Genomic DNA, 23,968 nt, shown 5'->3' on the forward strand with positions numbered 1-23,968 from the left:
TGTGCACAGCGTGTGTAAACACATGGGTTGCCTGGTTTCGGCGTCGCTTTGGCCATTTCATTACTGCTGGAGGCTGCTGAGCATCCCTGGAAACCCTGGATTCCCTAAATGAATCTAAAAATAAACCCTTTGAGAAAAAATATCTTCAAGTTGGAGCGTTGACACAGGCACCGTTATTTATTTCTTTTCCTTCCTCCTCCTTCTCTTCCTCCTATCCAGCATCCCTGAACACACAAGCCTCTGAGCAGAGGGGCCGGGGAGGGGCCCTGGGCAGGTGGGGGGGCGGGGAGGGGGCGCTCCACGACTTGGGGTACGGCTGGGAGCCCTGGGCAGCCCTTGGAAAACGGGGTGGGGGCACGACGTGGCGTCCTCCCGCACAGCCACCCGCCCTGGACACGCGCGCGCCCCCACCCCCTCCAGTCGGCGTCGCCCGCGTCGCGCTGCCTCTCCCCGACTTTTCTCGCGAACAATCAGGGACTTGTGCTGGCGGCCGAGGGAGCCACGGAGCTGGCTGGCCGCGGAGGAGGCGACGTCATGGATTCCTGAGTGTGAAGGTTGCAGGAAAGCCCTTCGTTTTGGAGATGGACGGGATCCAGCGGTTTCCATGGCGCTGGGTAAACAGGAGGAAACAGTGAGGGAATCCCGTTATTTTACTGCATTGAAAGCCTATAAACACGGAGCTCTGGGAAGGAAGTCGCGCTGCCTCTGGAGTAAGCCGGAGCGCGGAGCCGCGCCGACTCCGCCGCGCCGGGAGCCGGGAGGCGCACAGCCCCCGGGCCGCTGGAGGCTCCCGCGGGCGCGCTGCGGCCGAGACGGCGCCCCCCGGCTGCCGCTCTCCGCACCCAGACCCCCGTGCCCCACGCGCCGAGCCCCCAGCCCCTCCAGATGCAGAGAGAGGCTGCGTTCAGACTGGGGCTGTGCCATCCCCTCCGCACCATGGGGTCCGTGGACCAAGGTAACGGACGCGCGGCCCTTCCAGCCTTTCCCCCCTCGCGCCCCCAGCCCACTCGGCCGGCTCGCGTCCCGGGCGGCGCTTCCGGCTCCGGCCAGGGGGTGGGTGCCTGAGGCCCCCGGGACCCCGCTGCCCCAGGGGCGCACAGGTAGAGCGGCCGGAGGAGCGGCGCCGGCGCCCGCGCCCGGCCGGCCGGGGGAGGGAGAGGTCGGGAAGCCGCCGCCAGACGACTCTGCGCGGGGCAGGGACGTGTCCAAGGCGGGATTCCCTGGCGAGCCTTGGGGAGGACGTTCCTCGGCGGGACCCCGGGAGGATCCTGGCTGCTAACCGCTGGCTGCTTAACCGTTTCGGCGCTCGGCTTGGGGACAGCACACGCCAGGCAGCTGCATGCTGTTTTGCTTGTGACCATCATGGTTAGTTAGCTGCGCTTGGACTTTTACGCAGACAGGCTGGGCGCTTTCCTGTACGGTCAATACGGTAGGGGAGACTCGTCCCGCGCGGTTTCTGGACGCGCCTGGTGGAGAAAGTCCTCCCGGCTCTCCCTTTAAAGTGCAGTGTACCATCAGCTTGTTCTGTGACCTGATTACTGGCTGCCTTCTGTGTCTCTCCCGCTGCCCCCCTCCTCTTGGGGTTAGCCCTGGACTCAGCCTGCCTGGATCTTAGGTCCGAGGGTTCACGTGGAAGACCCCGTGGGGTGGGCACTGTGGAGGGGTTTCGGCGGCGCCGCGCTGCACCGGGCTGGGACAGTGAAGTCGCCGCGGTGCCCCTGTGGTTTCAGAGGCTCGAGCCCTGCGCGGGGGGCGGGGGCACTGCCCAGTGGGCAGGGCTGCAAGAGTTAAGCGAAATTAATTCGCGTAGGAGGAGTTAGCCTCGTGTCATAAACTCAGAGTTGAATGTAGGTTTTGTGCTCTGCGTGGCTGATTAAAGTTCTAGGGGGGAAGAAATGACAATTTCAGTAAATAAACCTGAGGGCCTTTTTTTTTTTTCTTTTTGAAAGCCAGACTGAAGCCAAGTGCCTTGGGTTAGGTAAATGGCGTGCTTTGCCACTGCGGGTCTTAATGACATATTTTCAGCTGAGTTGCGTTTTTGAAAGCAAGATGGTGCCAGCACTTTGAACGCTTTAACTGGTACCAGTTTATCCTGTCCTCTGCGACCCATCAAGTCCATGACATAACGACCAAAAAAAAAAAAATTACTAATCTGGCATCGTCTGTAAAAGTGACGCTCTCAGACAGGCGACACGTATATTAAGGACGCGAAATGGCTTTTACTGTGAAACATACTGAAACTGAGTGTTTGAAGTTCTGGTGGGGGTGGGGGTGGGGTGGGCGGGGGCGGGCACAGTCATGCCGCCTGTGGCTGTATTTGGAAGGAAGGAGGGAGAGAACCCAGCAGCGAAATGGGGCTTCTGTTTCACTGTGTGATCTCACACAGCCTCGGATTTTTACTGGGACTGCTCAGTCTCCGCTCCAGGTTTGTGAACTTGTTCCTCCGTCCTAGTGTGGAGTTTGTGTGTCTTGTGTGTGTGTGTGTCCACACTCGGGAGTGAGTGGATGCCTGTGTGTGTGTGTGCACACTTGGGAGTGAGTGGACACCTGTGTGTGCATGTGTGTGCACACTCGGGAGTGGGTGCCTGTGTGTGTGTATCCACACTCAGGAGTGAGTGGATGCCTGTGTGTGCATGTGGGTGCACACTTGGGAGTGAGTGGATGCCTGTGTGTGTGTGCACACCCGGGAGTGAGTGGATGCCTGTGTGTGTGTGTGCACACTTGGGAGTGAGTGGATGCCTGTGTGTATGTGTGCACACTTGGGAGTGAGTGGACACCTCTGTGTGTGTGTGTGTGCGCGCGCACTCGGGAGTGAGTGGACGCCTGTGTGTGTGTGTGCACATTTGGGAGTGAGTGGACACCTCTGTGTGTGTGTGTGCGCGCACACTCGGGAGTGAGTGGACGCCTGTGTGTGCATGTGTGTGCACACTCGGGAGTAAGTGGATGCCTTGTGTGTGTGTGTGTGCACACTCAGGAGTGAGTGGACACCTGTGTGTGTACACACTCGGGATTGAGTGGACACCTGTGTGTGTGTGTGTGCACACTCAGGATGAGTGGATGACTGTGTGTGTGCACACTTGGGAGTGAGTGGATGCCTGTGTGTGCATGTGTGTGCACACTAGGGAGTGGATGCCTCTGTGTGTGTGTGCACACTCGGAGTGAGTGGACACTGTGTGCATGTGTGTGCACACTTGGGAGTGGATGCCTCTGTGTGTGTGTGCATACTCGGGAGTGAGTGGATGCCTGTGTGTGCATGTGTGTGCACACTCGGGAGTGAGTGGACGCCTGTGTGTGCATGTGTGTGCACACTCGGGAGTGAGTGGATGCCTTGTGTGTGTGTGCACACTCAGGAGTGAGTGGACACCTGTGTGTGTGCACACTCGAGTGAGTGGACGCCTGTGTGTGTGTGCACACTCGAGTGAGTGGACGCCTGTGTGTGTGTGCACACTCGGGAATGAGTGGACACCTGTGTGTGCATGTGTGTGCACACTTGGGAGTGAGTGTACGCCTGTGTGTGTGCACACTCAGGAGTGAGTGGACAGCTGTGTGTGTGTGCACACTCGGGAGTGAGTGGACACCTGTGTATGTGTGTGCACACTTGGGAGTGAGTGGATGCCTGTGTGTGTATGTGTGCACACTCGGGAGTGAGTGGACGCCTGTGTGTGTGTGTGTGCATACTCGGGAGTGAGTGGACGCCTGTGTGTGTGTGCACACTCGGGAGTGGACGCCTGTGTGTGTGTGTGCACACTCGGGAGTGAGTGGACACCTGTGTGTGTGTGTGCACACTCGGGAGTGAGTGGACGCCTGTGTGTGCATGTGTGTGCACACTCGGGAGTGGATGCCTGTGTGTGTGTGTGTGCACACTCGGGAGTGAGTGGACGCCTGTGTGTGTGTGTGTGTGTGTGTGTGCGCGTGCGTGCACATGCACATGTGGGAGGCAGGGGTAGCAGGTTGCTCCCTGGGAAGCACACGTGGCAGGACAAAGCAGTCGGGCACACGGTGCCATTCCCGGCACGCAGCACAGCTGGCTCGGAGCGGCCTGGTCCTAGGGCTTCGTCCGTGCCCTGCACAGGGGTCTCCTGGGAGGACGCTGAATGCTCCTTTCACGCGCGAGCCCCGGGGGATCCGGGACAGGGACCCCCAGTGTGCAGGCAGAAGGGCGGGGTCGTTAGAGGAGAACAGAAACGTTTACAGGGGAAGAAATGCTGCCGAGGGCCGGCCCGAGGCCCCGGAGGAGACGCAGCTCAGAGGAGGTGTCAGTGTTATCTGAGGGAGACGGTGGAAAGTATTTCAGGAGTAAACAAACCTCCCAGGCCCACGCTCCCTGCCTTCTGCTTGGATTAGGATTTCTGCGCGGCCACATTGCAACGGTGTGAACCCGGACACGTAACATGACCTCTCTGGGCCTCAGTTTCTGCATCCGGAAAATGGAGCCGTTGTTGTTGGGGGACTCCATGGGACAATGTCTTGTTCATAGTCAACGCCCAAGGGATGGGGACTGCAGGACTGCAGTTGGTGGAGTTGAGAGACGCAGGGCCATTAACTGCTGTTATGCAGAAGCTGAAATTCACAGCCGCCGTTTGGAGACCTGAGGTGCCCTACAGTTCCCAGGCTACTTTTTAACTTATGGGAGCTTCGGCATGACACAGGCTGGGTTAAGATCGTGGCTTGGGAAGCGCAATTTCTTCGTTTGCCAGTAAGCATAATAACAGCGTGGATTTCATTGGGCTGTCTCAAGCGAGTGAAATCACACTCGCAAAACGCTTCACTCTGTGCTTAGCGTGTGGTGAACCCGCACGAAATGCTCTCATCGTGTGACTGTTGAAGACAGGCAGGCCCAGCTTTGTCTGAAGTCGCTCAACGGTTGGTGTGCAGCCAGCACCCGGTTGCTGTCAGAGTAAATGTCTCAGCTGGGCTCCGCGTGTTTTATAAACACGGCTGCTCCCTCTCCGTGGGGCGGGTCGCACGCCCCTTCTGTAAAATGACCTAGAGTTTGCACAGAACCCGTGCACATCCTGCTGTGTGCTTGGTCTCGTCTCTGGATGACTTAGAACCCCTAGCGCGAGGCAGAGGCTGTGCGAATCCGGAAACAGTGGACGTGCGGTGCTGTCCCGGGACGGCGACACACCAGACGCCTGCAGGCGTTCAGGGACGATGAGGTGTTTTCAGCTTTGTCGAGTCTGTGGAATGGAACCTGTGGACAGGAGGCCAATGGCATTGAGGTGTTTTTTTTTTTTTTAAATTGGTTTATTTGAAAGGCACAGAGGCAGGAGAGAGAGAGAGGGGTCTTCTATTGCCTCTTTCACGCCCCCAAATGCTTACAACAGCCAGAGCCAAGCCAGGTCAAGGCCAGGGGCCCGGAACTCAGTCCTGGTCTTTCCTGGGGTGGCAGGGATCCAACACTCGAACCGTCACCTGTTGCTGCTCGGGCTGCGCACTAGCAGGAAGCTGGATTGGAAGCAGAGGAGCTGGGCTGCGAACCCGGCACTCCCACCAAGGCTGCTGATTCCGCAGGCTCATTGGAACTGCTGCGCCAAACACCCACCCTGCACTGAGTTCCTTAGTCCTCATGGCAAACGTCTGTGACGGGTTGCAATCCCCATCTCCTTCATGGAGGTGGCGTGAGGCACGGAGAGGGACAGCAACCAGCCAAGAGTTAGCCAGTAAGGGTGCGGCAGAGCCTGAAATGGAACCCAGGTTCTCAACCTCACATTCTGAATCTCACTATCGCTTTCCTATATATATTTTTAAAGATATTTCTTTATTTGAAAGAGTGACGGGGAAGAAGGGAGAGAGAGCGAGAGATCTTCCACCCACCCGTTCACTCCCCAAATGGCCCCAACAACCAGGTCTGGGCCAGACTGAGACAGGAGCCCGGAGCTGCATCCCACTATCCCATGTGGGTGCAGGGGCCCAGGCACCCGGGCCACCTTCTGCTGCTTTCCCAGGCCACAGCGGAGAGCTGCATGGGAAGTGGAGCAGCTGGGACTCGAACCTGCACTCCGATATGGGATGAATCCACTGCACCACAACACTGGGCCCCATCCTCATATTTTAACCATGGCCTTTGACAGATGAGGTGACCGAGGTGGGGCCAGACCTCAGGGCTGGGCTGTTTCCCCAACCCCAGGTTGATCCTTGACATAACCTGGAAGGGAATAGGGGGGCCTCTGGGAGGACAAGGAGGGTGGAGGCGTCACTGTTAGAGACAGGGAAACTGAGGCAGTCACTGATCTGTACACGGGGTGGGGGGGAGTCCTAGCCTTGGCTTGCCCCGGGGGAGTGAAGGCACAAGGTCCCCCTTTCCCAGCCAGCCAGCACGGGGGCCCGAAAGCAGCGTGTGTTCCGTGTTCACAGAGCTGAGACCCGCTCCGTGGACCCCATTCTCCTGGCCAGGCCTTCCCTGGCTACCTGGATGGCCCCTCCCCCTCGGCCAGCCCACCCACAGGCCCCTCCTCTTCTAGGACTTCAGGGAGAGGCACCTGTTTCCGGAGACTTTGAAAGTGAACTTCCTTGTAAGCTGCCGGAGGCCAGGGACAGGTTTCCTGTTTCTGAGTTGTCTGTGGGCCTCAGGTCAGAGGTGCAAATCCTGGCTCTGCCACTTGCTGGCTGTGTGACCTGGTGCGAGTCATTCCACTGTCCCATGCCTCAGTTTCCCCAAGGGTCACCGAAATGTAACCCACGGTAATTTAATGAAAGCAGCAACTGGATATAAACCCACCGGAGCAGTGCGAGCAGAGTCCCAAGACAATCCCCTGCTGGGCCAGGCCCCTTAGCTGCTGAATTGTGGGGAGGGTCCCAGGCAGGAGAGGTCCCTGGAGGGGGTTGGAGCATCAAGTATTTAATAATCCATGGAAGTTTTCAGTCTTTGAATAAACAACCTGACCATCAGTAAGCAGGTGCTATCATTATTATACAATTTATTAACATTTACTCCCCCCCCAAAAAAAAAATTGCCACTCAAACCAGTTCCCAGGTGCTCGCTCCTGCGTTTTCTCACAACCCCTAGGTGAGTGAGGATTTTGTACCTTACCTGGAAAGAGCGGCCGGGTCCTCACTTGGGTTCCTCTGGCTCCTTTGCTAGCAGAGGAATTTGAGGCTGGCTGCCCGGGCTGTGCTGGGGGCTCCGTGGAGTCCCTGGGCTCTGTCTCGTGCTGGCCTGTTCTTGTGCTGGTCACACTGATAGGAATCGTCCATGTCCACACCAGGGGTGAACTCCCGGAGCCAGAAAGCACGCGGCACTTGGTAGGTGCTCAGTAGTGCTTTCGGTCAAGTGGGTGGATAGGTGGACAAATGAGTGAACGAATGACCAGTGCTCAGGAGGGGAGGGGCCTGACTTGTTAAAGCCGCAGCATGGGGGCCTGCGCGTGGCGCACTAGGTTAATCCTCCGCCTGCGGCGCCGGCATCCCATATGGGCACCGGGTTCTAGTCCCGGTTGCTCCTCTTCCAGGCCAGCTCTCTGCTGTGGCCCGGGAGTGCAGTGGAGGATGGCCCAAGTGCTTGGGCCCTGCACCCATGTGGGAGACCAGGAGAAGCACCTGGCTCCTGGCTTCGGATCAGCATAGCTCCTGCCGTTGCAGCCATCTGGGGAGTGAACCAATGGAAGGAAGACCTTTCTCTCTCTCTTTCTCTTACTGTAACTCTGCCTGTCAAATAAATAAATAAAAAATCTTAAAAAAAAAAAAAGCCGCAGCGTGGAGGAGACCTTGATGCCCCTGTCCCTTTCCTTGACACCCTCTCTTCTGCCTCCTTTAGCCATGACCGTGGCCTTTGACCCTCACATCTCCTCCCTAGGCTGGACCAGGAAGCCCCCAGTGGCGACAGCACGCCACAGCACCCTGGTGACCGTCACTAACTGAGCCCAGCTGTGTACCAGGCACCACGGCAAAAGCCGCCTCGTGGCTCCTCACTCGGCCCTGTCCTTCTCCCCAGATATCAGGGAGAGAGCGTGGCGCTTGGCCGGGCTCAGTCTGTGGGAGGTTTTGCACCAGGGTTCGGCACACACGTGGCCACACACTGGGCTGTGACAGCAGCGGCGAGGGTTCGTCTTTTCCCTGCAGGACAGGGGCTGTGTGGCCGACCACTGTGCGGAGATCGCCGTGTTCTGTCCCACAGCCCAGCCTCAAGGGAGCGTGACCTTCCTTTGAGAGAAAAACCAAGATGGGCGTGGTGAAGGCATCGTGAGGGGCAGAACTGGGTCTAGCTGAGCTCCGAAGCTTAGATTTTTTGAAAAAAAAAAAAATTCTTTTTCTTTTAATTGTACATCTTTATGGGGCACAGTGTGACATTTGAATAAATGTCTACCATGGGCACTGAAAGGCCTGGCTTCTAAGGGCTCTGTGGTCCTGTCTCCTCTGCCTGCCGCTGCAGGATGTGAGCCCGAGAGGAGAGGTCCAGCTCTCCGCACACCCGGCCCGGGGGTCCTCTCTCCCCTTCGACTTGACTTCCGCGCTGCTCAGTGGTTCCCAGGAGCCTCATCAGGCCCTCTCTGGCTCTGTCTGCCACAGTGGATTTGCCCAGGGCCCATGGCCTGAGACTCTTGGCGCAGGTCCCCCAGGCTTCTGTTCCCAGCACCATTGCCCCACCTGCTGTTCTCATTCCCACACACCCACGCGCCCAGTCTGCCCCGTGCCCGCACCTGTGCCAGTCCTCCTGTGCGGGCACACCTTGCTGGAAGGCCCAGCCGGTTCCCTGCTCCTGTCCAAGGCATCAGCAGTTTCAGGGCACCTGCCGTGTGCTGGCCAGTGTCCAGGATGTCGGGGGCGGAGCCTCGGATAAGACAGATGCAGACTCTGCCGGACGTGAGCCTGTGTGCTGGGTGGTGACCTAAGAAGTGTCCAGTATGATCTCTCGCAGTCTCAACTGCTGGGGACTGAAGAAGAGAACGGAGTCGCGAATGACCTGGGGTGTGTGTGTGTGTGTGTGTGTGTGTGTGTGATGGGGGGTGTGCTGAGTGTGTTCATTCGCTGTGGCTACTCTTTGGGTGGCTTCCAACAGTAGAAATGCATTCCCTGGCCACTTTCAAAGTCAGAAGCTGGAAGTCAAGGTGCTGTGAATGAGGCCGTGCTCCCTGTGCAGGTGCTGGGGAGAACCTGCCCTGTTCTCCCAGCTTCTCGTGGCTCCTGGATCTCCTTGGGTGGTTGTGGCTTGTGGACACGTCACTCCTCTGCCCGCCCTGCGCACGGCTGCCTCCCTGGGTCTGAGTGTGTTCTCGCCTCTTGTGATAGAGACCACAGTCATGGGATTGGACCTCTTAGCTCTGCTGTGACCTTGTCTTAACAAGATTACATCCGCAAGGGCTCCGTTTCCAAGTAAGGTCCCAGTCGCAAGTGTTTGGGTTGCACTTGAACGTAGTCTCCCTGGAGCGTGGGTTCAGGACCCCCCACAGATTCCACATCTGTGGATGCCCAAGTCCCGCATGTCCTTCTCTGTGCATAACAGTGGTTCAGGCCACGACGGGCCGCGTGCAGATGGTGACCATACTCCCAGTGATGTCACAGCCAGTGCGGCCTGTGTGAGGACACCCCGCGAGGCTCGCCCAACAGCCCCATCAGCTCACAACGTGTTTCTCAGAACATCTCCTTGCCATTAAGTGACACGTGACTGGACATTGAAATCAGGGGTGGGGAACGTCATTTAAGACCCACGAGATCATCTGGTCTGGCCCCTGCCAAGGCAACCGCAGCAGGACTCAAATTCAGTAAATCTATAGCAAGCTCATTGGCAGGTGGATCATCCTGTATGGCCCGTGATGGATGTTAAAAACATCTACACGGCCCTTGGCAGCGACAAGCTTCCCCACCCTTGAGTCAGGTCCAGATCGCTTATACCCGGGACGGTTGTGCAGTGCAAATGCCGTGCAAGTCTTTGTTTTACCTTGCTGTTTGGGGGAATAATGGCCACTTCTAAAAGACTGCGCATCTTCAGTCCAGACCCGATTTCCACGCGCCCACCCCCCACGATTATTCTGCCTCTGTGGTTGGCTGAATCCATGAATGCAAAGCCGGCCCTGTGTCTGTTGAGGGTGACGGTGGGGTCACTGCTTCAGACTGGGCGCCCCTTCCTCTCTAAGGAGACGTCTTCTTTCTGTTGATGCCTGAATGGTGAGGGATCACTCTGAAATGTCTCTGGGAGGAGCACAGGGTGGGGTGGAACCGTGTGTGCAGAGGCCCCGAGGAGAGGGGGTGCGTGGAGTGTTTCATGGAGAGCAGGAGCCCCACGTGGATGGGGTGGCCAGAGACGAGACTGCAGAAGCAGGTCAGGCCAGGGGCGCAGGGATCTCCTAAGAGCCCTGACGTTCCTTCTCGGCGCAGTGAGGAGCCACCAGGCACAGCAGTGGCGTGTGTGTGGTCCCATTCGCCTTTGTACAGGGTCCCTGACCCCGCACTGAGGCGACCAGGGCAGAGTGGCTGCTGGGATGGGGTGAGAGCCCACGGGGGTGGACCGGGCAGGAGGGCGCTGTTGCTGGAGCCGGTTTGGGGCAGGAGAGGGCATCAGAAGCAGTGCCTCCCTGTCCAGTTTCTCAAACTCTGTTCCCTGGAGCCCTGGGGTTCCCCAGGGGTTCTCGGCATCTCTGGCACTTGGAAGTGGAGCCGCTCATTCCGTGAACACGTGAGCCACCGGGGGCGTGAGTCCCCTCAGTCCCCACGTCACTCCCCTCCAGCCCTGCTTCTGCTGAGAGTCAAGGCCTTATCTCTTCATGTTCTGTCTGAGTCCGAAAATGTCTTAGGAACCCAGGACTGGCGTGACCCAGCGTGAGGAGCAGGGTGCACCTGGGACTTTCGCCCGCTGTGTGCGCTGGGCTCCTTCTCGCGGGGCTGCTCCGTGGCTCGAGGCGGGCCGCGGCCAGGTCTTCAGCAGAGGCCACGGGGTCACTCTGTGTCGGCCGCCATGTTTGCTATCATTTTATTATTTCAGATTCAAGCTATTGCTTTCCTGCAGCCAACTGACCCTCAAATGTCCTTCCTGAAGGGGAGAAATCCATTTCCCACCAAACCAAGGGGTCTTTTCTGTGGGTTCCAGACGACCGACTCCTGTCTCTCAAACGGACAAGTGCAGGCAGGGGCTTTGTGACGGTGCTGGGTGCTCACTGGCACAGGGAGGTCGGAGGTGCAGTGAAGTTGGGGGGATGGTCACTCACATGCCAGCCTGGTGATGGCCTTGGCAAGGTGCTGAGGGGACAGAGCCCAGCGGCTGCTTTGTGCCCTTTGGGAGGTGAGGACGCCCTCCAGGGCTTGGCCGGGCTGATGGGGGCTGCAGATGCATAGCCCTGAGGTCTCCAAGGTGAGCTCACCTGTGCCCTCATCATGCCCCGACTTCAAAGATGATGAAATGGGGGCCGGCATCGTGGCGTAGCAGGTAAAGCCGCCATCTGCGATGCCAGCATCCCATATAGGTGCTGGTTCGAGTCCCGGCTGCTCCACTTCCGATCCAGCTCCCTGCAAATGGCCTGGGAAAAGCAGTAGAGGATGCCCCAAGTGCTTGGGCCCCTGAACCCACATGGGGGACCCAGATGAAGCCCCTGGCTTTGTTGTGGCCCAGCCCTGGTTATTGCAGCCATGTGGGGGAGTAAAATAGTGGATGGGAAAATCTCTCTCTGTAACTCTGACTTTCAAAATAAATAAAATCAATCTGAAGAAAAAGATTATGAAATAGACATGGGTGTTCAAATCTGCACGGACTGTGGTGAGAGAGAGGAGAAGCATGACCCTGGGCTGTGGTCCTGGAGGAGGACAGCCTGGGTGACCCGGGGTGACAGTGGGCTGTGGGTGACCCACGAGGTGTGGTGGTCAGGAGTTGGGGGACGGCAGAGACCACCCCAGTGCTGTCTGCTTAGAATCACCCCATCTGCTGCCTGCCCTGATGGCACAGACAGACGCTGCAGCCCCCTGGTGAGGGAGGGCAGCTGATGGGACAGGAATTGAAGGGACGGGCCACTCTGCGGATTACGCTGTCCTAAGCATGGATCCGTGTGTCGGGTGTGGGCTGCAGACTGTCCAAGGAAGGGAGGCACCCAGAGGAGAAGTGAAGCCAGGACCAAGTAGGTGCGCAGGGACCCGGCGGGAGGCTCAGGTCCCGAGCTCCCACACTGCTGAAGCCAGCAGGTGCCGAGGGGACAGAGCCGCAGCACCTGCCCCAGGCACAGCCCCGACTCTGCTCCGGATGATTGGCCCAAACGGGATTAAGGGCCTGCTGTGGCCAGATCCCCCACTTTTTAGGAGGAATTGGGAATTTTGGTATTTACACGAGATCTTCCAATTTAAAAGTGAGTGCCTTTTAAAATAACGGGGCAGGCCAGACAGGAGATGCCTGTGGGCTGGTTGGCCAGGCTTCTGTGAACCTGTGCCCTCCGCCATGGCTGTACGGGACGTCGCTTCCCCTAGTGCACACCTGGATCTCGGTTCTGGCTCTCCCGGGGAAGGTGCCAGCCAACCGCTGGCGTCTGCCCCGCGGGTGGCGGATTTCGCTGACTGCCTTTTGCCGCCCTCCCCTCCTTGAGAGCAGCCTGCTTTCAGCCGGGCAGTCCTGTCCAGGCTTTCAACCGTCGTGTGGGAGACGGGAGATGCATGTGACAGTCGGGCTTGAAACCGTCTTCCTGTTCCTGAGTGCTAAGAGCCGATTCCCAACCGCGGCTCTGCAGGAGTGTCGAGGACAGGAGGGAAGTTAAAAACCTCAGTCACCAGGACAAGTTATAGTTTTATGTAATAGTTTAACCACACAAATGAATGCCAAAAATCCATGATAAACTAAGATAAGTAAGAATCAACAGGAGGCTCATTTCCCTGCTGTTCTCGGGTTCCCATCTTCACCGCACGGCGGCGCTGCTCCGGCACCTGCCTTTGTTGGCGCTGTAGGAGTTTGTTCACCTTGGAATTTCTGGGTCCGTTTTGGTTCTTTCAAACACTGCATGCAAATCTAGTCTATCTGACCACTGAATTCTGGGGCGCCCTCTTGGATTTCGTCCCTCTTGTCTCACCCGCTGCCGGCCCTGTGGAAGTCAGATGCACTCATCTGAAAATTACAGCAGCAACCTGCTGGGCGTGCTCAGGTTGTGTCCGGGGTCTCCTGGAGGGGTTCGCCCTTCTCAGATCTCGCTCAGAGCGGTTCAGGGCCTGTTGTTTGCGAGCTGTGTTTTATTGTAACAGGGGCTGTCAGGATGTGGGGCTGGTGACGAGGCTGTGATGTGAGACAGCGTCTGCCATTCCTGGTTCAACAATGATTAGGACTTTAAAGGCGGCGGCGGCGGAGCATTAAGCCGAGTGCAGGTGCCTTCTGCGGGCAGGCTCCCCCAGGTCGGGTGCTGTCTGGCTTGTCTTACCCGAGCCCCGTCTGCCACTCAGGTGAGCATGAGAAAATCCTCGAATACTGGAACTGGCATGGGGGCTCAGGAATTATCTAATTCAGCCCCTTCCCATCCTAAAGATGGAGAAACCGAGGCACAGGAAGTCAGGTAGGCGTCTTACTTAAAGGTCACAGGGTGAGTTAGAGCAAGAACTCAGACTGGGTCCTGGGTCTCCCAGTTCCGGGCTGTTTTTATTGTAGCGCAAGGTCACTCAGCCCTGGCCATCCATTTCTGCCTTCATGCCTGTGGGAAGGTCAGCGTGGAAGGGCTGGGAGGAGTCCCATCTGCCGGACTGGTTATTGGTGACCCCAAGGACATAGTTCCTGTTAATACTGAAGATGTTCCTATACAGCGAACAGTCTCTCATCTTTTCATTAAAAATTAAAAAACTCACGGGCAGGCCGAATGTTCCTGAAGTCATTGAAGCAGATGAAGTGCTATGCTAAGATGATGGCAGCTTTTAGAAGCAGGCTGGAGGCCGGGCCACAAATGTGCAGGACAGCGCCGGTTTCCAGCCCTCCCTGTGTGTCTCCCAGTGGAGCAGAGAGGGGGCCGGGGTCCTCCTGTGATGCGGTTTCATTTACTGAGGGTCTCTCGGGCCGGACCTCTGCTGGCCATGATTTAGCGAGGACTAGCACGTGCCAGGCACGCTGTAAGGATTGGGGGATGCAGCCAGGGTTGCCATTTGAAAATACAGGCTACCCAGTGGAAGTTAAGTTGAGAATAGCTTTTTAGTTTAAGCATGCGCTATATAATATGTGAGATCTACTTGTCATAAGAAAGCACTTGTTATCTAAAATGAATATCTAATTGGTGTCTTGTATTTTTATTTGCTGAATCTGGCAACCCTAGAAACTCCCTTGGAGAAAATGGACAGATATCCCCGCCCTGTGTGCACCTGCCACTCCAGTCTTCTTCCAGGTCCTCCAATGCTTCAAACTTCCTGCTGCCTCAGGACTTTGCACTCACGTGCCCACCTGTCTGTCACTTCATTCCCTGGCTATTCCCTGGCTAACTTCCTCTCAACCTGACAAGTCCCAGCTTGAACCTCGCCTCCCTGGGGAATCTGCAGGAACTCCCCGTCTGCGTCGGGTTCCGTGACGGAGGCTCTGTAATACCTTCTCCCTTCGTTTCTCGTTATTCACTGCAGTAAATGCTTCTTCTTTTTAATTAAAGATTTGTATTTATTTATTTGAGAGGTAGAGTTACAGACAGTGAGAGGGAGAGATGGACAGGTCTTCCATCTGCTGGTTCACTCCCCAAATGGCCGCAATGGCTGGAGCTGGGCCGATCTGAAGCCAGGAACCAGGAACTTCTTCCGGGTCTCCCATGTGGGTGCAGAGGCTCAAGCACCTGGGTCATCTTCCACTGCTTTCCCAGGCCACAGCAGAGAGCTGGATTGGAAGAGGAGCAGCCAGGACTAGAACTGGCATTCATATGGGATGCCAGTGCCACGGGCGGAGGATTAACCCACTATGCCACAGTGCCGGCCCTGGTAAATGCTTCTTGACTTGTGTTGCATTCCTGGGCCAGGGTCGCACAGCACCAATGTGTGCTAGCAGATTCCAGCTCTCGGTGGCTTCACCGCTTTCCCATTGCCCCTCTGTGGGAGAGGAAGGGCCGGGGCCTTTGCAGGGAGGTCAGCTTGGGGCAGAGAGGAGGCTGACCTGAGTGTGCTGGCAAGGCCTCCATCTCATCCCACCCGGGGCATACAGGGCACTCATCGGCAGCTGGCCCTTGTACCTAAGAGCACAGATGGTTTACTTTGGGCCTGAAAATGTGCCTTCCCCCCCTTCCCCTCCCATCCTTCCAGGTAGACTCTACGCAGCAAAGCTCGCCACTGCCTCTGCTCCTGCACTGCTTCTGTGGGCCAGCGCCTCGTCCGAACTCCTTCCTTCCTTCCTTTTCTTTCTTTTATTTTTTTAAAAGATTTATTTATTTTATTTGAAAGTCAGAGTTACACAGAGAGAGGAGAGACAGAGGGAGAGAGAGGTCTTCCGTCCGCTGGTTCACTCCCCAGTTGGCCGCAATGGCCGGAGCTGTGCCGATCTGAAGCCAGGAGCCAGGAGCTTTTTCAGGTCTCCTACGCGGATGCAGGGACCCAAGGACTTGGGCCATCTTCTACTGCTTTCCCAGGCCACAGCAGAGAGCTGGATTGGAAGTGGAGCAGCCTGGACTCGAACCAGTGTCTATATGGGATGACGGGGCTTCAGGCCAGGGCGTTAACCCGCTGCTCCACAGCGCCGGCCCCGTGAACTCCTTCTTTTCAAAGAACTCTGGGTGCTTTGGTGCAGACTTCAAATTCTAGAAGCATTGGAAGGACGTCCACTGTTCAGAGACAGGGACAAGTAGGGCAGCTGGAGTCTCGTTTAGTATGTCCGAACCATCTGCCCAAGGCTGCAGTTTTTGGAGCATTGAATAATTAGTTGTAAAGTGATCTTCCCTGTATTAGTTCAACCCTTGCAATTCAGAGTAATCCTCAAGGAGGAGGATCCTTCAAGAGAAATTTAGACACACAGGAGAATCAAACTTTCCCCGTCCATCTGTCCACCCACCCACCTATCCACAGATCCATCCATCCACACATCTATCCATCCATCAACACATCTATCCATCTACCCACACATCCATCCATCTACATATCCATGCATCCATCTGTCCTTCCATCCACCCATCCACCCACTCATCCATCCATTCACACATCTATCCTTCCTTCCTTCCTTCCTTCCTTCCTTCCTTCCTTCCTTCCTTCCTTCCATATACCATCCATCTGTCCATCCATCCACCCAGCCACCCAGCCATCCATCTATACATCCATCCACATATCCATCCATTCATCCATATATCATATACATCTATCCATTCACACCTCAATCATCCAAACACTATCCACCCACCCACCCACCCATCCAGCCATCCAGCCATCCACCCATCCACCCATCCATCCAGCCATCCAGCCATCCACCCATCCACTGTCCACATTAATCCATTGTGAATGAGGCAGCCACGGCCCCTGCCTTAGTAGCTCACGTGGGCTGGTGGAGATATAATTCTCTAATTGCCAAGATGGGGTCATTCATCCATGTCTTTGCCAGGGGAGGGAGGAACAGCTGTCGACAGTTCTACTGAGATGAAGTTCAAAGTCTTCTCCGAAGGGAACACACTGGGGGGTTGTCATCTGAAGAGGGGGACGTTGCTGGGTAGGCAGTCAGCTGATGTCCACTGGGTAACAGGCATTTAACCGCTGCTGGGTAGGGGGAGGGCATGTGCATGTGCCTGCGTGTGTGGAGTGGTGGTACTAGCTTTTCTCCTTTTCTACAGAAGGATGCGTGTGCACGTGCATGTATGTGCGTGCACATGTGTGCACACGTGTGTGTGTTCACGTGTGTGTGGAGCTGTGGTAGTACTAGCTAGTCTCCTTTTCTCCAGTGGAAGGAGAGGCTGCTTCCCTCCCTTGGCGCTGAGCGCATTTCCGGCTTGGGCCCTGGGACCCCTGTCATAGGAGCCCAGGAGAACCTGGCTCCTTGACTGTAACCGTCCTCGTCTGCATCCTGACGCTCTCCCCCACCTAAATGATCAGTCGCTCCCTGGGGCCTTGTTGGGTAATACGGGGAAGCTCTGCTTATGGTTAGGGGATTTCCTTAGGCTCTGACAACCACAAGTGCTTTCCACGACTGTGAAATGAGTGCCAGTGAGGCTCAGGGGCCTCGGGTGGAGTTTGACCCTAAACACATGGTTGTCACTCCTGGCGCACAGTGGGAGCACCTGCCTAGGTTCAGGCCCGCCCTCAAACCTGATGACATCCTTGTCTGGTGGGGCCCAGGGATTTGAATGTTTTAGCAGCTTGCCAGGTGATTTTTTTTTTTTTTTAAATTTACTTGAAAGGCAGAGTAACAGAGAGAGAGATCAAGAGAGAGAGAGATTTATCATCCACTGGTTCACTCCCCAAGTGGCCACAACAGCTAGGACTGAGCCAGGCTGAAGCCAGGAGCTTTCTCTGGGTTTCCCACATGGGTGCGGGCCCGAGCACTTGGGTAATCCTCCACTACCTTCCCAGGCCGTTAGCAAGGAGCTGGATCGGAATTGGAGCAGCCAGAAATCCCACTACCCACTAGTGTCTATATGGGATGCCAGCGTTGCAGGCAGCAGCTTGACCCACTGTGCCACAGTGCCAGCCCCCAGGGGATTGCAATACACAGCCTGGATTAAGACCCATTGGTCTGAGGCCGGCGCTGTGGCACAGCATCCCACATGGGCGCTGGTTCGAGTCCTGGCTGCTCCACTTCTGATCCAGCTCTCTGCTATGGCCTGGGAAAACAGTAGAAGATGGCCCAGGTCCTTGGCCACTGCACCCACATGGGAGACCCCAAAGAAGCTCCTGGCTCCTGGCTTTGGATCTGTGCAGCTCCAGCCATTGCAGCCATTTGGGGAGTGAACCAGCGGAAGACCTTTCCCTCTACCTCTCAAATAAATAAAAAAGGCCCACGGCTCTAAGTGCAATTTGAAAAGCCAATTCCTAGCTGTGCCTAAGCTCCAACAAGGGAGGAGACTGCTTTGCTAATAGCTGCCTCCCTGCCCCCGCAGCAGGGACAGGTTCCTGACAGGTTTCAGTACTCCCTTGTAGGACGAGTGATGATTGACGGCTTTGCACAAACCCCTGTGTGCAGCAGAGGTGGCTCTGTGGAAGATGCACACCCTCTGTGCTCCTCCTTCCTCCTCCGGACACAGGCTTCCTCCCCATCCCCCGGGAACACGGGCAAGGAGTCTGGTCACTGGAGATGCAGCCGTGGATCGCGTGGGGCTGTAGACGTGTCCCCTCGACCCGCCGCACCTGCTGCAGCTGAGTGTTGTCTGAAAGCCAGAGGAAGACATCTTCCGCTGCTCTCCTGAGCCCTGGAGGCCCCGTCCCAGTCTCCTTCCCCCTCCGGGAGTCCGTTTATGGGGGGGGGGGGGGTAGTACTGGGTTCTTCTGCAGTGTTTGTACCTGTGTGTGACACGCACCTTAGGTGCTTGATTAAAAATACCCAACCCCCAGCCTGGACTCCAGGGAGGGGCCTCTGAGCAAGCATCCAGGTGTCCCCTTTACCTGTCAACCTCCCAGCAGCCCTGCTGCCCCGCTCCCTGGGGGGGGGGGGGCTTGCCCTTTCTGTTGGTTATAGAGAGAACACTCTTCCCCCAGGGCTTCCCATCAGCCAGGCGCAGTCTGGGTCGCCCCCCCCAACCCCGCGCTCCCCAACCCCCAGCCTCTGTCCCAAGGATACTCTGTCTGCCAGTTTCCTTGATGCCTCTCCCACTACCAGAACCCAGCAACACTGGGAGCTGCTGAGGGCTGGATGTGAGGGTGGGGCTCGTGCTGTCCGCGCACCTGCATTTCCTTCCTAGGCCCAGGGAAGTTGAGTTCAGGGGCGTGAAAATCAGGCCACAGCTGCGGGCACACGGAGGCACCCGGAGACCTGGGGCTGTAGAAGAGGGAGTGGGTGCGCCGGGAAAAGGAAAGGGTTCCTTAGTTCCTAGGGCAAAACCACCAGCGGCAGTCGCTTTCTTGTTTGGAACCTGGGCCGGGCAAGGTGCTCAGCGCTCCCGGGGCAGGGTGGGAGGCAGCGGCCGCCCGCCAGCCCGAGCGCCAGACGGTGGCACAGCGCGGGGCAGGGGCGGTGCGCCGAGGCCGACGGCGGGCGGCTCCTTCCTCCCCCGCGGCCAGCGCCGCGCGCCCCTCCCCCGCCCCGGGCCCCCGGGTGGCGGCCCCGCCCTCGCCGGCCCGGCCGCGCTGTCCCCGCCTCCTCGCCCCGGGCTGCAACAGGTGCCTCCCCGAGCAGGAAGCCCGCGCCGCCGCCGCCGCCGCCGCCGCCGCTGCGCTCCCCCGGCGCGTCCAGGTCCCGCTGCGCCAGGCGCGCCATCCCCGGGCCCCGCGTGCGTCACCACGAGGAGAGCGACCCCCATCGCCCGACCGCCGCGCCGCCGGGTGCCGCCGCGGGCGAGGGGCCGACTGCGCCCGGCCTCGCCGCCCGACCGCCGCCTAGCGCGCCATGGACGCCCCGGAGCCGCAGCCGGACCCCGACGGCGGGGACGCCTCGGGCCCCGAGCCCGGGGGCAGCCCCCAGGAAGAGTTCGACTTCTCCATCCTCTTCGACTATGACTATTTGAATCCCATCGAAGGTCCGTGGCGGTTCCCCCGGCCCGGCCTCAGAGCCCAGGCAGGGGCGTGGGCCTGGGGCCTGGGGCGTGGGCTCGGAGGGGGCCCTGTTTTGCTCCAGGTGCGACCCTTCCTCGGGGGGTGGGGGGGTTTGGAGGGCGGTGCCCTCCGCAGGTGAGAGGGAGGGGAGGAGGCTCCGGCGGCCGCAGGTTCGAAGCCGAAGGCAGCAGGTGCCAGGGTAGGGGCTGCAGACTCCTTGCCTGGGAGTGGCCGGCAGAGGACAGGGGAGGGCTTTGCTCGCTCCGGAGGCAGGCGGCGAGGAAGCTGCGTGGAGCTGGGGATGGGCCGAGGCAGAAAGAGGTTACTGGGGGCCAGGGGAGGTCGCTTCCCCTCCCCTCCCGCGCTGCCGCCGCGTGCGAGCAGAGCAGCGCGCGCTGGGGACTTGGTGTTGAAACTGAACGAGAGGCTGGCAGGGCTGACTTTGATGTGCAGTGGCGCCCGCGGCCTCCTGGGCGGATGCTGCTGCTGCTGTGTCTGGGGGATCGTCCAGCCCCCGGCCCAAAAGGGTGGCTGGGAGGTGTGAATTCTGGAAGGGGAGCTGGAGCTATTTCGGGCTGAAGGCTGTGGCTCGGCTTCAGCTGCCCTCCCGCGCGGGGCCGGGGCCGGGGCCGGGGCCGGGGACTTCCCGAGGCTGGGGCCGTGCTCCGCCTGCAGCGGGAGGGGGAGGAGGAGGTCACAGGCGCAACCGCGCGGTATTTTTCTGGTTAGCAGGTTGTTCTGGAAAAAAACAAACAGCAGAAAACTTAAGCAGGCTTCCTGGTTTTGACAGCCCGGGCCAGCCGGTGCTGGCGGCCGGCTCCGCTCTGGGGAACCTGCCCGCGACTTCCAAACGCACGCTGGGCCTGACTGCTTGGGGAAGGGGGTGGGGCTACGCTCCGCACGGTGAGGGGGGTGGGGGGGTGGCGCCCTCCTGCCCGGAGCCGCTGGGTCAGGCAGAGGGATGGAGCCGCTGTTACCTGTCCTCGCTGGCCACCTTAGGTGAGGGGCTTGCCCCACGTCGTCGGCTCTTGCCCTCACTTGGATGAGGGCAGGTGGTAATGGCTAGCAAGCTTGTCTTTGGGCTGGGGATGGACATGATTAGCCAGAAGGGGGATCAGTCTTCTGGACTCCCAGTCTGGAGGAGATCTTCTGCTTTGAAAAAATACAATTAGGAGTCTGTGCTGACATCAGTGGTCTCTCTGTTCATTAAGATTAAAGTTGTGTTTGGAGGAAATTGATACTTACACCCCTCCCAGATTCGCAAAAAGTTAATTTTTTTTTGGCAGGGGTGGGGATTTCCAGGAAATAGCTCCCGAGTTGAATCTGGTGGGAGGTCCTTCTACCGTTTTTCTTGGCAAGCGGGGCTTGGTGGCCACGAGATGGGTATCTAAATGACCACAGTGAGAACTCCGGAATATTTTTTTAAATAAACTTTATTGTTTGGAACAGGCCCGTATTTACAGAAATGTTACAGAGATAGGACACAGCTTCCACACAGGCTGCTCCCATTCCTCATGAATTCTCACGGCGGCGTGGGGCACTTGTAATTAACAACCAGCGTCGGCACATGAGTTTTACAATCCATACTCTGTTCAGGTTTACACAGTCCTTGACAGTTGTGAGGAATATGGAGGAGGGGGAGGCCAGTTCTTCAAAAAAGTTCATGCAGAAGTGGAATGAAAAGTTTCTTGGGTGCAAAGGATTCTGAAATCCCTGCGAGGGAGCGGCCTACAGAAGCTCCTGGAAAAATACAGATGGTGGAAAGATTTGCAAACCTTTTTTGCATCAGAATAAATTTACTTTTCTTTTCCCCCCTCCGTGGTCCTTTTGCTGTACCGTCATAATGTAGGGTTTTTCTGAGATTCTTCTCGTGATTAAAATAGAGCTCTGGGTTCTTGGGAGGAAGCGCACAGCGCTGCAGCGCCCCCTCATGAGCGCGGAGGGCGTGGTTTCTCACTGCTGACGTGCGCTGTGAACACCTGGCGGAGGTCGGGTTTCCAGACAGACCAGGGTCTTTGGAAGGAAGTTCTTCGAGAAACCCCGAGAGCCTAGAGTTCACTCCGGAGTCATCTGCTTGTCACACAGGGACCATGCTGGCACTTGGGGGGCTCCGACAGTGGGCGCTCAGGAAGAGAAAGGACGCTGTGGCTTGGAGAGGCTGCTGGAAGACACCGCAGGTGTGGGTCTGGCCCGCCCAGGGGTGCACAGCACCCACTCCCTCAGCTTCTGCAGGGTGGAAGTCTCCGGGGGCCTGCCCTGGCCTGGCTTTGTTGCAGGGTCGGCTCTTGGTGATGCGTGTGAAGGGGCGCCCTCAGCTCAGGCCGTGAGCTGGCCGCAAGCGAGGGGCCGCGGAGACTGCTCGTGGGGACAGACTTCCTGGTCAGCTCTGGTGGGGGTGCTCAGGGAGTTCTGGGGAGACGCCCATGTTGTGGGACTGGACCCCCGAAGCCTAAGTGGGTTCTGTTATCTCCGCCCCCACAGAGAGGGGCACAGAGAGGTGCAGTAACTTCCCCAAGCAAGCAGAGCTGGCAAATGGCAGAGCTGAAGTCGGAGCTTCAGTGCCTGGCGCAGCGCGGAGCCGCAGTGGGAGGGGTCCGCGCCCTTCCCTGATGAGAGACACATGTGCAGCAGCTGGCAGGGGCCTGCGGCCAGGGCACGGCTGCGACTGCACGCGTTTACCAGCGGGGCCGTCTGCCTACGTGGAGAAGGCCTGGGAGGAGAGCCCTGCCCTCCTGGGGCTGAGTCCGCCTGCGGTGCGTGAACTCGCTTAACTCCACGAACACAGGGTCTGCTCTCTCCCTTGTGCTGGATCAGACCCTTGCTTATGTTAAGAGAGGCGCTCGCGCGGCTCACTAGGCTAATCCTTCGCCTGCAGCACCGGCACCCCGGGTTCTAGTCCCGGTCGGGGCGCCGGATTCTGTCCTGGTTGCCCCTCTTCCAGGCCAGCTCTCTGCTGTGGCCTGGGAGTGCAGTGGAGGATGGTCCAAGTGCTTGGGCCCTGCCCCCCATGGGAGACCAGGAGAAGCACCTGGCTCCTGCCTTCGGATCAGCGCGGTGCGCCGGCCGGAGCAGCCATTGGGGGGTGAACCAACGGAAAAGGAAGACCCTTCTCTCTCTGTCCACTCTGCCTGTCAAAAAAAAAAAGAGAGAGAGAGAGAGAGAGAGAGGTGCTCGTGCATGTAGTGTTGAGCACCTGCCGTGTCAGATCCTGGCCTACCTGGGAGGGGGTACGGCTGAGCTCCTGCCCTTGCTGAGTGAGGGCCTCCGTTGGGTCCCCTTGTCTGTTGCATGGTCCAGCGGATGCCTCTGGTAGGGACAGCAGGCGTCCTTGGCACCTTCTTGGCTCTCGCAGGAGTACCTCTAGTGCTGGCTTTATTTTTATTCTTTAATTTAAAAAAAAGGATTTTATTTATTTGAAGGGCAGAGTTGAGGAGAGGGAGACATATCTTCTATTTACTGGTTCACTCCCCAAATGGCCGCAAAGGTCAGGGTTGGGCCAGGAGCCACATCTGGGTCTCCCACATGGGTGCAGGGCTCCAAGAACTTGGGCTGTCTTCCTCTGCTTTCCCAGGCTTGTTAGCAGGGAGCTGGATTGGAAGTGGAGCAGCCGGGTCTTGAAGCGGTGCCTGTAAGGGATGCTGACATCATAGGCGACAGCTTTACTGGCTACGCCACGACACCGGCCCTAAGTGTTCGGATTGAGATGTGTGCATGTATTATTATTGTTGTTGTTGTCAGAGAGAGACACAGAGTGAGGGGAGAGAGCTCTTTTCTGCTTCTGCTTACTCCTCAAATGCCCACAACGGCCCCAGCAGGAGTCAAAGCCAGGAGCCAGGAACTCAGTCGATTTCTCCCGCGTGGCAGCAGAAACCTGGGTACTTGTGTCGCTGTCACCACCTGCCCGGGTCTGCATTAGCAAGCAGGTGGAGCCGGGAGCTGCATCTGTGGTTGAACCCGAGGCCGTCGGATATGGCACATGGACACCTTATCTTGTAGGCCACGCATCTGCTTAAGATGTATATTACGCTCAGGAGGGATATCCTTTCATCCGTTCCTGTTTCCTTGAAAGTTTTTTAGGCACGGAAGTTTAGTCACATCAAAAGTTTCTTGACATCTATGGAGAAATGATTAATATGTCGGCTTGTACAGACGGATTTTCTAATGCTGAGACATCCGTGCTATGCCCCACTTGGTCGTTACGGCGGCCTCTGTTGGGTTGGTAAGGTTTTCCCAGCAACGTTCCTGAGGGATGTTGGTCTCTGTCCCTCTACGCCCAGGGTGGTTCGTGCAGCCCTGGGCATTCTGGGTTGTAAAGTTGTGAGAGAGCCCCCGGGTGCCTTTTTGTAGAACTGCTGCTTTTTAAAATGTGTGTTTGTTCATTTGAGAGAGAGTGCGTGCGCTCATTCACACGCTCCCTCCTCGGATGCCTGCAACAACTCTGGGGGTGGGAGCC

At 57.8% G+C, this 23,968-nt stretch overlaps 1 protein-coding gene across 5 annotated transcripts in view; it reads left to right on the forward strand.

Moving 5' to 3' along the window:
• The first annotated feature begins 465 nt into the window (after positions 1–465).
• NFATC2 (nuclear factor of activated T cells 2) overlaps positions 466–23,968 on the forward strand; it is a 138,279-nt gene continuing 114,776 nt past the window's right edge. For 2 of the 5 annotated variants that reach the window (XM_051832680.3, XM_051832679.3), the window contains exon 1: positions 19,130–19,499. In XM_051832680.3, coding sequence (XP_051688640.1) covers positions 19,370–19,499 — 130 coding nt within the window. In that variant the 5' untranslated portion in view covers positions 19,130–19,369. Of the gene's footprint in view, positions 956–19,129; positions 19,500–23,968 lie in introns of those variants that run through there. The other 3 variants (XM_008250420.5, XM_008250423.5, XM_008250422.5) reach the window with 3 other exon arrangements.

The sequence above is a fragment of the Oryctolagus cuniculus genome, chromosome 11 (genome assembly GCF_051225735.1).
Source record: "Oryctolagus cuniculus isolate XC-2025 breed Fujian yellow rabbit chromosome 11, ASM5122573v1, whole genome shotgun sequence".
In the NCBI taxonomy this organism is placed as follows: domain Eukaryota; kingdom Metazoa; phylum Chordata; class Mammalia; order Lagomorpha; family Leporidae; genus Oryctolagus; species Oryctolagus cuniculus.